The following is a 13812-nucleotide window of genomic DNA, read 5'->3' on the forward strand; positions in this document are numbered from 1 at the left end:
CACCTGGTTTAGGTATTTGGTACCCTAAGAATACTGGTTTTGACTTAACCGGCTATACAGATTCTGATTATGCAGGTTGCAGGATTGACAGAAAGAGTACGTCTGGAAGTTGTCAATTTCTAGGACGTCGATTGGTTTCCTGGTACAGCAAGAAGCAACACTCAGTGTCCACTTCTACTGCTGAAGCTGAGTACATAGCTGCTGGCAGTTTCTGTGCTCAGATTCTCTGGATCAGAAACCAATTAAATGATTATGGTATTTCGATCGACAAAATTCCAATATTTTGTGACAATACCAATGCCATAGCCATTTCAAACAATCCAGTGCAACACTCCAGGACCAAGCACATAGATATCAGGTATCATTTCATTAGAGAACATGTCATGAATGGTACTGTGGTGTTACATTTCGTACCCACAGCTGATCAGATTGCAGACATTTTCACTAAACCACTTGATGAATCCACTTTCTCTAAGTTGGTTTGTGAGCTAGGGATGTTAAATATGCCATGATTCTCTTTGTATATATTTTATATGAATTTTATATATTATTATATATTTTTGTGAATTTTCTGTGTAATTATGTCTATTTTATTAGTTTTTATATAATTGTTTGTAAATTATCTGATTAACTTATGTGTAATTATGCATGTTCATAATTATCTCTATAATTTTCTAAGTGCTGCATACTCCCCTGTAATATTCTCCATGCATTTAGATAATTATATGTATTTATTGTGTATTTTTCAAAATTAATTAAGCATAAATATTTGATTTTAAGTTAATTCATTTTAATGAATTAAAGTTAAATTCATAAGTATTTATATTTAATTAAAGTTGAATTTCACAAAATATATGTGTAATATTTTATATATTATGTGTATTAGATTTTTGATTAAATGTGCAAAAGATTTTATTGTTTTTATTTAATCAAAATCATAATATGCATTTTATACCTAAACTGGTTTTAAAGCTCGGTATGACATTACTAGATAATGTCATACCGGCTATAGCTTACGGAGCACACCACACACTACGGCATGACTTTTCAAAAAGAAGTCATACCGTAGTCTTCACCTACCACATACAAGTCTCGGTATGACATTTCGAGATAATGTCATACCGCACTTCAAACACTGCTGTTAGAAAATCTCGGTATGACTTTACTTTAGAAAGTCATACCGCTTCACGTTGTGCCGTATGACTTCGCTTAACAAAGCCATACCTCCCCACTTCATCTCTTTCATTACACACAGCGCACATACACTGTTCTTGCTTCGATTTTTTTTCAAGTTTTTGCTATAAAACTTGCTGATTTCGTTTATTCAAGCCTAAAAGCTTGCTGGTTACTTGCTATAAGCGTGTAATCAAGTCGAATTGCTGCCCGTTTTTCACCGAGTTTCAAACCCTTTCGCTGAGTTCATCTGAGTCGACTGAGTTGACTGATTTCGACCGATTCTTGCCGAGTTTGGACGAGTTTGCAGCGATTTCGTGCTACCTGGACCGTGTTTTGTCTGTTTAAGTCGATTTGTGGTGGATTAAGCAAATTGATTTCGAAACCCTTGTTCTTGGATTTCGAATTTTAGGGGTTTTGGAGCATAATTGGGGACTTTTGGACTAAGTGGAGCTTAAGACCGCGTTTGGGTTTTTGTTTGTGCCATTTCAAGATTAATTAAGTTTTAATTCGAATTTATCCATTTAATTCGAATTATTAATTAATTAATTGATATTTAATTATTAATTGAAATTTGTGAGAAATTTGAAAATTATTATTTTATTTGAAAAATTCTCACTTAATTCAATTTTTAATTCTAAAAATGGCCGGTCGCTTTGTAATTGAGGAGACTAATTTGAATGGATTTTTCGACCCCGAGGCCAGTTTGGCTCGTTTTAGACCGTGGGTCCGGTTTCTGAATAGCCAGTCGCTCGTCAGCACTGCTATTACAGCTCATGTAGACCTCCAGATACAGCCAATTCAGGACTTCTACTCGACAGCCCTGAATACTACTTTGTTGGATAATCATCGGGTTTCTGGAGATATACACGGAGGACGTACGATTACTATCAGCACTGATGATGTGAATAGGATTTTGGGGTTTCCAAGGGAGAATTTTGCTGAACTCCCTACTGAAGCTGAACTCACCAATTTCTTCGAGACAATCTTATATCAGGGAGAGATCAATTTGCCTAGAATGTTGAAAGGCAATCTGAAGCCTGAGTGGGATCTTTTCTTTGACACTTTGGCTAAAGTGTTTGCTCCGACCACTCGCAAGAACTTTAATGGAATAACCTCGCTGCTTCAGAAGATTGGGTTCAGCATTGTTTATAATCGTCGGATTAACTTTGGAAAGCTTATTCTTCAAGCCATTCTTTCCAAGTTGGGACCTCTTAGGAACAGATCTGTTGAACAGAACGCAAAGGTTTCCTGTTTCTATCCTCGCTTTATCATGTTGTTTCTAAATGATAAGATGACTGACGCTGAGAAGGAACACTACTCCAACTCTCCTGTGGCACAAGTTCCTCGTGCCTGCACCAAACTTATGACTCAGTTGGATAACAAGAACAAATTTGCAGCTATTCCCCTTGTCACTACTCCTTACATGCTACAAATGTTCAATGCTCCTCTTCAACCGTATCAACTTCAAGTGGCTCCTCCTCCTCAACCTCAGCAACAACAACAACAGCAGCAGCAACCTCAAGAACCTCAACCCCTGCAGATTCAACAACCTACACAACACCATCAACAACAACTTCAACATCAACAACAACTTCTACAACAACAACAACAGCAGCATTCACCTCAACAATCCCAAGAAGCACAATCTTCACACCATTCATCCAACCAATCATCATATCACTCCCCTATCCATCAACAAGAACAATCTAACCCTTCATTTGAAGATCAAACTTTGGATTATGATCTCTTCGAGCATCAACCATCTTCATCTGAACCTCTCCCACACCAAACACAATCCCAAATCATCCCACAAACACAATCTACCTCACAACCCCTTCCCTCTGACTATCCTATCAACCCAGAGCTGCAGTCCTTCCGTCAGGACCTACAGGTAGCTCAGGTACTTTCTAACTTATCATCTAATTTTAATGTTGATACGTCAGATTATGGTTGTGATCTTGTTTGTGACCTTGATTGTTTTCCAGCCTACCAGCAATGAACCTGACAACACACAGGTTCATAACCTAGCTGACGATTCAATTCAACAAACTCTCGTTTCTCCAAACACATCAATCAACACTTCTATGCAACCTGTTCGTAAAGTTGCGAGGAACCAGAGTTCGAGTAGTTTAATGAGTCAACCCACAGCTCTGTCTCCCTCAAAGAAGCAAAGGGTGGAAGCCTTGGAGACAACTGTAGCCTCATCTGTGCCTTCCCAACAAGGCTCAGATTTTGAAATGGCAGATAAACAGTCTCTGGACCCATTCTCTCTACAGGATGTGGCCATTGAAATTGACCGTCCGGCCGCGGTAACTTGTACAGAGTCAAGCACTGCGCTAGCACTCACGCTAGTGCCAGCCCAAACAGATACACAGGTTACTATGTTTACTGAGTGCACAGATTTTCAAAATCAATGTATTATATATGAAAACTTTGCTGATCACCCTTTCTTTTCTGATCAGGCGGAACTTGGCAGCGTGCAAGTTAATCTGCCCTCACAGGCGTCCGGAGGACAATTTGTTCCTCCACTACCTTTGAACCCATCTCAGGGGACATTGGTAGTATATACAGGTACAGCGGGAAGAGTGACTGAACAGAGTGATGTAAGGCAAACACCGAGCGATACACATGCACGTGAGGCTAGTGAAACAGCTTTGAGTGTACGTGAGGTGAGTGCACACACTAACCCTGCTCTGTTTGAGGAACAAATGGCAAAGCTAAGAGCTGAGCTTGCCAGAATGATTGCTGAAAACGAGAAGCTCAAGGGTGCACAGTTGGTGACCCTGGAACAGAAAGCTGAGGAGAGGCCATCCAGTTCTTACAGGGATGAGCTTAAAGAGGAAATCCATGAGTTAGCTGTTGAGATGAGATCTAATCATGAGCTTTACATGTCCAAATTTGAGACCATCGACAGCAAACTAGATCAACTCCTCAGGAACTCCAACAAGTCTGATGATCAACCCTCCGGAGAGGATCCCTCAACTAAGGGGGAGAATAGAGACAAAGGTGACAGGGATGACAGAGGCAATAGCTCAAATCAAAGCAACAAGGAAAATACCACTTCTGGATCTGCCCCTTACAAAGAAACTGATAAGTCTAAAGGCAAAGAACCGTTATATCAGTCCGACAATGTATTCAATTTTGATAGTTATGATGACTATCCACAGGATATGGATGATGATGACGTCTTCGATGCTACCTATCGTCAAGCAGAAGAAGAAGGTAAATTTGATGAGGGTTATTTGTTTCAGGATGAAGAACCTGTTGACCTAGAACATGAGGAGAATGTCCGGAAGTTCAAAGCTGAAAATGAAGCTAGGAAGCGTAAGCTTCGTGATTTCCAAAAACTTCTAGAGGACAAATTGATCACAGAAGAACAAATCAAGATCGAGAAACAGAAAATCTATGATGCTGCAATCAAGCAGAAGAATCTTGATATAAGGAGGAAAGAAGGAAAAAGCTGGGACATTGCAAGAAGAATCTTTAATGGACCTCAAAGGGAGCCTTTCGACGACAAAAAGTTCTTATCTCTGATCTATGATCTTAGAGAGGTAAACCCTGACGAGGATGTCTTTATGCATGCCTTTGCTTTGGAATTAAATTATGTGACTGTGGGGCTCAACAATTTGCTAGAGCAATGGGAGCTAATTGTCTATACACAGAGGAATGGTTCTTTCAGACTATCTGTCGAATCTCTGAAATCATTCTCTGTATCTGAGCTCTGGGTGCTTCGAAACAAGGTTAGGCGAAGCTCCAACCTGAATGAACTTCTTCGTGACAAACTGCTGGAACAAGCTGTATTCAACAGTCCTCAGGTTGTCAGGAATCCTTACTGTGTTAAGTTCGTTCACAAGGAGATCTTCAGCACTGTCTATCTCAACGAAGAAGCCTTGCCAAAGTATCCAGCTAAACAACTTGCTCTTGCCTCCACTCTTTTAAGAACCAAGGGCTTTGCTTCTAAAGCTAAGTCTGATGCTGTGATTCTTGCTTACTGCACTCGAAAGAATGTTGCTCAGTACTTTCGAAGGATGAAAAATGTTACAAAATCTCAGCCATCAGACTTCCGCGAAGACCCTGTGGATTTGGAAGTACTTCATCAACTGGCTCTGGCAAAGGAACGAAAGAAGCGTGGTGAATCCACTACATCTGAAGTGCCAACCAGGGAAGAACCGTCAACTCCTATCCTTCACACTTCTGATATCGAAGAAGGAGAAGTTGATCTTTAGATTCATTAGGGATTTGTAATATATGTTCAATAAGAACATCCTTTTGTAATCTAATGTAATCTTTTGAATTCTGGTGAATGTTTAATGAAATACCAGAAACTTTTTGCTATTTACAATTCATGTTTAATCCTTTGTCTTATCAGTTAGTTGAGTTATCCTCTCGATAATTTGCATGTTATGTTAACAAACAAATAGGGGGAGATTGAAAGGCATATGTTTAGCCTATTTGTAATTAAAGAGGTACCAACTCAACTCTGATAAGAAAGCAAGGTAAATAGCAAGTACTGTTGAAGGAATCCGTACGAAGAACGTCAAGTGATTTATTGAAATTATATGTCTGAATAATTTCAGGATGCTGCTGCACACCACTGGAAGAAGTTCATTAATATGTTCAAGCCTCAGTGTACAAATAATCTTTTGTAGCACGTCCAGAAGTCCAGAAGGTATAAAGTTTTAATACTTTATTTATTCAGAAGATTCCATACTATTGTTACTAATGAAGAAGAACTACGAAGACAAAGAATCGACGAACAAGCCACATCTCAAATGTTTATTTGATAAAGAATATTTAATTCAGCTAGATACAGATGAACCAGACAGTACATTTGTGTGTCAGCTACTCTAATTAAGTATTCTGCATCAACTACAAGTGGCCGTTCAATCAAGACAAAGATCTACAAAGTTTAATCAAGCCGGAAGTCTCTGCTGATGAAGATATACATTTATATAAGTATTTATTTAATTATCTCACTTATCAAAATAATTATATTGGTTGTATAATTTATTAATTAAATTGATTCACCTTCGAATTAATTTAATTTATGAATATATATAATTAATATAATTAAGTGGGTGATTATCTAATTTTAATATACATTATTTAAACTGATTTTATGCTTAATTGGCTCGGTATGACATTCTCAGAGAATGTCATACCGTTTCAATTGAACAGGCATTCTCAGTGATGTGTTAAAATGTCATACCGTGGCTGTTTGTGTGAGTAAATCATTCGGTATGACTTTCTCTTGATAAGTCATACCGTTTGCTCTCAACAGACTTCATCTGGTATGACATTAAAATGTCATACCGTGTCCCTCCTGCAGGCTTTATCAGTTGTGTGTATGACTTGAGTAATAATGACTTAGAAAAGCCATACCGAAGTAATCTGAATGGCTTTTGTATTAAAAGTCATACCGAATGACTTAGTGGCCAAGTCAGATTAAGTCATACCGAGTTTTTCAGTATGGCTTTCTCTTAAAATGTCATTCCTTCTCCTTGTTTGGCATGGCTTTGTTGTTTTAAGTCATTCCTAAGCTAGAAAGTCATTCCTTTCAATGTCATACCTAGATCTAAGTGGTTTGCCTATAAATATGGCTTCACTTCTTCATTTCTCAAGTGTTCAAGCATTGTAAAAGCTTTCAAGTTGTTTGTAACTTGCAATTGTTATATCCACAGTTTTCTGTGCTTTGATCACTCGATTGTTTTAATCACTAAGTTAGAATACATCCTGTCGAATTTATTCTACGAACTTTAGTGGACATTAAAACGAACCTTATTAATTATATAACGACTTAAAACATTGTTATATTAATTAATTAAAATCTGATTAACCAGTTTAATTCAAATCAGATTATTCCGCCGCGATTTTTTAGTGACGATTGTATTCAACCCCCCCTTCTACAATCGTTTCAGGACCTAACAATAACCATTTGGAAGTCAAGGCAAGCATCTTTATTGATTGTAGAGAAATTACATAACTGAAAGAAAACATTATAAAATGGAAAGAAGGAAGGCGTTCGGTCGTGAAGCCTTACTGGTAGTATTTGCGAAGATGGGAAGCGTGCCAAGTGTTCTTAATGGGGCTCCCATCCGGTCCTGCTAGTTTGTAGGTCCCCGACCGAACAACCTCGATAACTGTGTAGGGTCCTTCTCAATTCGGCATAAGCTTGCCTTGCTTTGTTGGCATAGAAGTTGCCAAGTCGCGGAGAACCATGTCCCCAACCTTAAAAGATCGTTTCCGAACGCCCAAATTGTAGTATTGAGATGCTTGCTGCTGGTATCGGACGTTCCTTTGATGGGCTGCTTCTCTTTCTTCTTCAAGGAGGTCAAGGTTGCCCCGTAAGCCGAACTCATTTGTCTTGGGGTCGAAGACTTGTGTTCGGTAAGACTCAAGACCGATCTCAACTGGGACAAGTGAGTCGGTCCCGTAAGCCAACCGAAAGGGTGTTTCTCCGGTCGAGGACCGAGGCGTGGTTCTGTATGCCCAGAGGACCCAGGGAAGTTCTTCGGCCCATAGCCCTTTGGCTTCTCCTAATCGCTTCTTGATGCCTTGAAAGATTACCTTATTAGCTGCTTCGATCGCCCCATTTCCCTGAGGGTGACCGAATGAACTGAACCTCTGTTAGATACCGAAGCTGGCTAGAAACTCTTTAAACTTGCTTCCGACAAATTGTGTTCCGTTGTAGGACACGCATACCATCGGTATTCCAAACCTTAGAATTATCTGCTCAAGGAAAAACTTTTTGGCGGCCTGCTCGGTTATGGCTGAAAGTGGTCGGGCTTCAACCCACTTTGTCATGTAGTCAATGGCCACAATGCAGTACTTAGCTTGACAGGTACTAGTCGGTAGGATCCCCACTATGTCGACGGCCCATATAGAGAATGGTATCAGACTGAGAACTGAAGCCATTTCCTCTGGTGGCTGCTTCGGGACGTTGCTATGGAGTTGGCATTGTTGGCATTTTCTGGAGTAGCTGGCAGCATCTTCTCTTAAGGTCGGCCAGAAGAATCCCTGTCGGAGTATTTTCATTGCCAGAGATCGTCCTGCCAAGTGTTCGCCGCATATTCCTTCGTGAACTATTTCCAAGGCAAGGATCTGTTTTTCGGGATCTAGGCATCGGAGCAGTGGCTGAGAAACTGATCGTCTGAAAAGTCGGCCCCCGATCAGTGTGTAGTTAGCTGCTCTATACTTAATTTTCTGAGCTTCTTTCTTCTCTAAGGGTCTGATCGGAGTCATCCAATTAACAACTTGGTGTATTCCCAGGCAAGCTTTCTTGTCGATCAAAGGCGTTTTTACTGCGGACAAGTAGATCGACCCTGTCAAGTTCTGGGTCTCGGCTGAAGCTAGGCGAAAAAGGGCATCGGCTCGGCTGTTGTTCTCCCGACTGATGGCACTCAATTCGAATGATTCAAAAAACAAAGACTGTTCTCGTACCTTGGTGGCATAAGCTTTCGTTCGGAGTTCCTTTTGCTCATATTCCCCCGAAAAGTGCTTAACCACTAACATGGAGTCGCTAAAAGCCCTCAAGTGTCTGACTTCAAGATTCCTGGCTAGACCCATCCCAGCCAGAAGAGCTTCGTACTCGGCTTCATTATTGGTCAGGGGAAATGTGAACCGGATGGCTTGACAAATTTCGAACCCATCGGGACTAGAAAGAATCAGACCAGCCCCGCACTTAGACCCCGCCACCGATCCATCCACAAATAGCTTCCACTTTCCAGGAGTCCTGATGAGCTGTTCATTGGGCTCTAGATCTTTCGGCCCGGAGAATGTGCATTCCACCATGAAGTCGGCCAGGGCCTGGGCCTTGATGGCGGTTCGGGGTATATATTCCAAGTCATATTCCCCCAACTCTATAAACCAGGCAACAACTCTGCCCGAAGCCTCCGGTCGGCTGAGAATCTTCTTCAGAGGTTCGTCGGTGACCACTTGTATCGTTCGTCCCTGGAAATACTGTCGCAATTTTCCGGAGGCCATAACTAGCCTATATGCGAACTTCTCCGCGTTCGAGTACCGGGTTTCTGCGTCTTTCAACATATGGGACACGTAGAAGACCAGATGTTGGTTCTTCTCGTGTTCTTTGACCAGGACTGCCCCCAAGGTTCGGTCGCTCACTGCTAGATATAGCTGGAGAGTTTCCTTCGGATTGGGCCTCATCAGCAGGGGTGCTTTCATCATATATTCCTTAATGTCCTCAAATGCCCTGACACAGTTCGGTCCCCATTCGAAATTTTTCGCCCCCTTCAACACTTCAAAGAAAGGAAGGGCTTTCTCTGCCGACCGAGAAATGAATCTCCGAAGGGCTGCCAGACGGCCCTTTAGCTTCTGAATTTCCCGAGTAGTTTTCGGGGCTTCCATGTCTAAAACTGCCTTTATCTTTTCTGGGTTCGCTTCGATTCCCCTGCGCTGACCATATACCCTAGGAACTTTCCACTACAAATCCCGAAGGTGCACTTAGCAGGGTTGATCTTCATGTTGTTCCTTCTTAGGGTTTCGAAGCATTCCTTGAGGTCGTCGGCATGATGCTGGAACAGGGACTTGATAAGCGTGAATTTTATCTTAATATTGTCCCTGTATTTTAGTTATTTTGTACTTAATTGGATTTTTATTTAATAAATATTAATGTTTTATTGTAGGATGCAAGGAATTCTAATCAAATATGATTGGAGTTTAAATAGCAAGAATTGGAGTTTAATTCGAATAAAATTCAGATTTTAAGGCTAGCTGCGCAGCATTCACTGTTTGGGCCATATCTAGAGTTCTAGAAGTCCAAATCAGGCGATTCAAGAGCCCACGCGAAGCTTAGAACAAGGTCTTTAATTCAGAGGTGGACTTGCATTTTTATCCCAGTCTAATCAGCCCAGAATCAGAGTCAAAAAGTCAACTGCGAATTTCCTCTTTTGGAATTCTATTCTGATTCGGAAATCTCCTTGTATTTTCATTAATTCATTAAAAATACTTTTAATATAGATATTAGGGTTTGGTATTGAGACCAGAGAGACACGGTACGAGATAGAGAAGGGAGGCACAAGCATAGAGAGAAAGAAGAAGCGAGACGGAAGAGATTTCAGCCATTGAAGACATTCAGTGGATTTGTTTCTTCATCTCTTTGTTTAGAATTCTCTCCTTAACTCTTGTTATCATGAACATGTTCTCTTTATATTTGGTTGATTTTGAGATTATGAGTATGAACTAATTGTATAAAGTTGGGATTTTTATGGAACCCTAGCATGAGGATTTTGGTGTTTTGTTAAGAATATTGTATGCAAATTTGTGGTTTACTCATTCAAGTGTTTTTCATGTTAATACTTGCTATTGCCTGATCAACTCTAGTGGGTTATCGAGTTAATCATAATACTGAGAGGGTTATGATTAATTGACACAAGACTTGAATGGTGCATGATTATATCTTTTGATTATAATTTAGTTACGGTATAGACATTTATTGTGACCATGCATAGCTTTGTGAATTGATGCTTAATTGGATTCCGAATATTAAATTGGCATAGACATATGTTAGTTTATTTGTAGGAATTATATCATAGTGATTTCGAGAGAAGCCTATGACCATTGAATTCTGGCTAGTAAATTGTGATTTGCTACAATATTTCGCGACTCTTTTACCGATATTCTTGTGTTAGGGGGAAGTAATTATCCTGACTTATCTTCTCATATTTGAAACTCGTTAAGCTCTTTAGTATAATTTTAGTTGGTTAAATTTAGTTTTAATATAAAAACCATCAATAATTTATTGTGTTCGATAACTAGACTGTTAGATATTATTCGTGATTGATACGTTTACATAGTCCTTGAGGAACAATATCTGGTATTTATTACTATATTACTTGTTTGCGATTGTGTATACTTGCACATTAGTATTTTACGCAACAGGACTCTACTATCATATCATCCACATAACACTCCATGTTCTGACCGATCTGTTCGGCGAAAACCTTGTTCACCATCCGCTGGAAAGTGGCCCCCCGCGTTTTTCAGACCGAAGGGCATTTTGATATAAGCATAGGTACCCTTCGGGGTGATGAATGCTTTCTTGGGAATGTCCTCGGCATTCATCGCAATCTGATGGTACCCTGAAAAAGCGTCTAGAAAACTGAGTATTTGATAGCCTGAAGTGGCATCTATCAGTTTTTATTGAGGTCGGTATAATCGACGCACATTCTCCATTTGCTGTTTGACTTTTTGACCACCACCACATTGGCCAGCCATTAGGGGTATTCTATATCCTCAATAAATTTAGCTTCCAGTATCTTCTCCACTTCGGCCTCAATCACCTTCTGTCTTTCCATGGCAAAGGTCCTTTTCAGGAAGCAGATTATTATTAAATCAATCAGTAGATATCATGTAATTGTGTATATAAACACAGCTTAGGGTTTACTCTAGATGAGTTGAGAATCGAGCATATAATTTTTGTAACCCAGCAGCTCTTAGTGATAAATTATAAACCACTAAGAGAGTGTTTGTACGCTACTGTGATTTGGATTAATAAGAGTTTGATTGATTTATTCTCTTATTCGAGTTTTTAGTATTGATTGTGTTCACTATCTTCATCAATATAGTGAATTTATTCGGCCTAACAAGTGGTATCAGAGCGAGCTCTGTTGATATACCTACAGTGAGATCTTAATCACACAATCATGTCTGAAAAATCACAAACTTCAAACAGTAGATATGAGTCAATTAGGGTTCCGATCCTCAGGGCATCTGAATATCCTGTCTGGAAAGTGAAGATGGTTATGTTTTTGGAGGCCACAGATCCAGAATACCTGGATAGGATTTATGATGGTCCACACATGCCAACCAAGCTCTCTGTTGCAGTTGGAGATGAACCTCAGAAGATGATTCCCAAAGAAAAGAAGGACTATACTCCTGAAGACATCTCATCAATCAGCAAGGATGCAAAAGTGAAGCACTTGCTGCACAGTGCTCTGGACAATGCTATGTCTAATAGGGTGATTGGATGCAAAACTTCAAAAGAAATATGGGATGCTTTGGAAATCAAATGTCAAGGAACCAAAGCCATCAAGAAGAACAGAAGGACCATACTTACTCAAGAGTATGAGCATTTTGATTCAAAGGCTGGTGAATCATTAAATGATCTTTATGACAGATTGGTCAAACTGCTGAATGACTTATCTCTGGTGGACAAAGAATATGACTTGAAAGACTCAAATCTCAAATTCCTACCCGCTCTTCCTGAAAAGTGGGATTTGAAAGTAACCACCATAAGAGATAATCATGATCTTGAGGAGATGTCTCTTGATGACATTTTTGGAAGACTGAAAACCTATGAGCTTGAGATGGAGCAACGAAGCAAAAGATGTTAGATATAATTGATGATTACTGCTAATGTTCTTAAAGTTTGTTTTAGAACAGGAATCATCAGAGTTTAAGCTAGAAGCTGATCAGAGTTAAGTAAAGTCTGACAGAGTTTAGTAAAGTCTGACAGAGTTTGATAAAGTCTGATCAGAGTTTACATAGTCAAGACTCGACAGAGTTTACACGTGGAAAGAGCTCAGAAGCGGATATACTTCAAGGAAGGATAGATGCTGAGGAGTGATTTGCTGACTATGGAAACTAAACAGAAAACTGGAGCAATCTTTGATTGATAGATTTATTAGCTGATTTATAGGATATCAAATCAGAGATTGATTTTGTAACTGTGTCTATATAAACACAGATTAGGGTTACTCTATATGAGTTGAGTTATCGAGTACATTGTTAAGAACCCTAGCAGCTCTTGGTGATAGAATATAAATCACTGAGAGAGTTTTTGTAACTATTAAAGCTTTGTGAATATAAGAGTTTACTGCTTTCGATCTCTTATATTGTCTTACTGTGTTACAGATTGTGATCACTATATCATTCTATATAGTGAAAATATAGGACCTAACAAGTGGTATCAGAGCCAGCTCTGTTAAGATTACTACAGTGAGATCTTAAACACAATCATGTCTGAAAAATCACAAGCTTCGTCCTTTAGAGTTCCAATCCTTAAGGCATCTGAATATCCAGTCTGGAAAGAGAGAATGATCATATTCTTAGACTCTGTCGATCCAGAATACCTTGACAGGATTTATGATGGACCACATATGCCTACCAAGCTCTCTGTTGGGCTTGCAGATGAACCTCAAAAGATGGTTCCAAAAGAGAAGAAAGATTATACTCCAGAGGACATCTCATCTATCAGTAAAGATGCAAAGGTGAAGCATCTGTTGCATAGTGCCCTTGATAATGCAATGTCTAATAGGGTGATTGGGTGCAAAACTGCTAAACAAATCTGGGATGCTCTGGAAACCAGATGTCAAGGAACTCAGGCCATTAAGAAAAACAGAAAAACAATCCTTACACAGGAGTATGAACACTTTGACTCAAAATCTGGTGAGTCCCTGACAGATCTGTATGACAGATTTGTCAAACTGCTGAATGACTTATCTCTGGTGGACAAGGAATATGATCTTGAAGACTCAAACCTCAAATTCCTTCTAGCTCTTCCTGAAAAATGGGATTTGAAAGTCACTACAATAAGAGACAATCTTGATCTTGGAGAAATGTCTCTTGATGATGTTTTTGGAAGACTGAAGACTCATGAACTTGAGATGGAGCAGAGAA

At 39.6% G+C, this 13812-nt stretch overlaps 1 protein-coding gene across 1 annotated transcript; it reads right to left on the reverse strand.

Moving 5' to 3' along the window:
- Positions 1-7332: 7332 nt before the first annotated feature.
- LOC108203718 (uncharacterized) lies at positions 7333-9540 on the reverse strand. The gene is made up of 2 exons (XM_017372842.1): positions 7879-9540; positions 7333-7773 (listed from the first exon to the last, which is right to left on the reverse strand). Exons 1-2 carry the CDS (start codon positions 9538-9540, stop codon positions 7333-7335), a joined length of 2103 nt encoding a protein of 700 aa, XP_017228331.1.
- Between the last annotated feature and the right edge of the window lie 4272 nt (positions 9541-13812).

This window comes from Daucus carota, chromosome 2 (genome assembly GCF_001625215.2).
Source record: "Daucus carota subsp. sativus chromosome 2, DH1 v3.0, whole genome shotgun sequence".
NCBI classification, from domain to species: Eukaryota; Viridiplantae; Streptophyta; class Magnoliopsida; order Apiales; family Apiaceae; genus Daucus; species Daucus carota.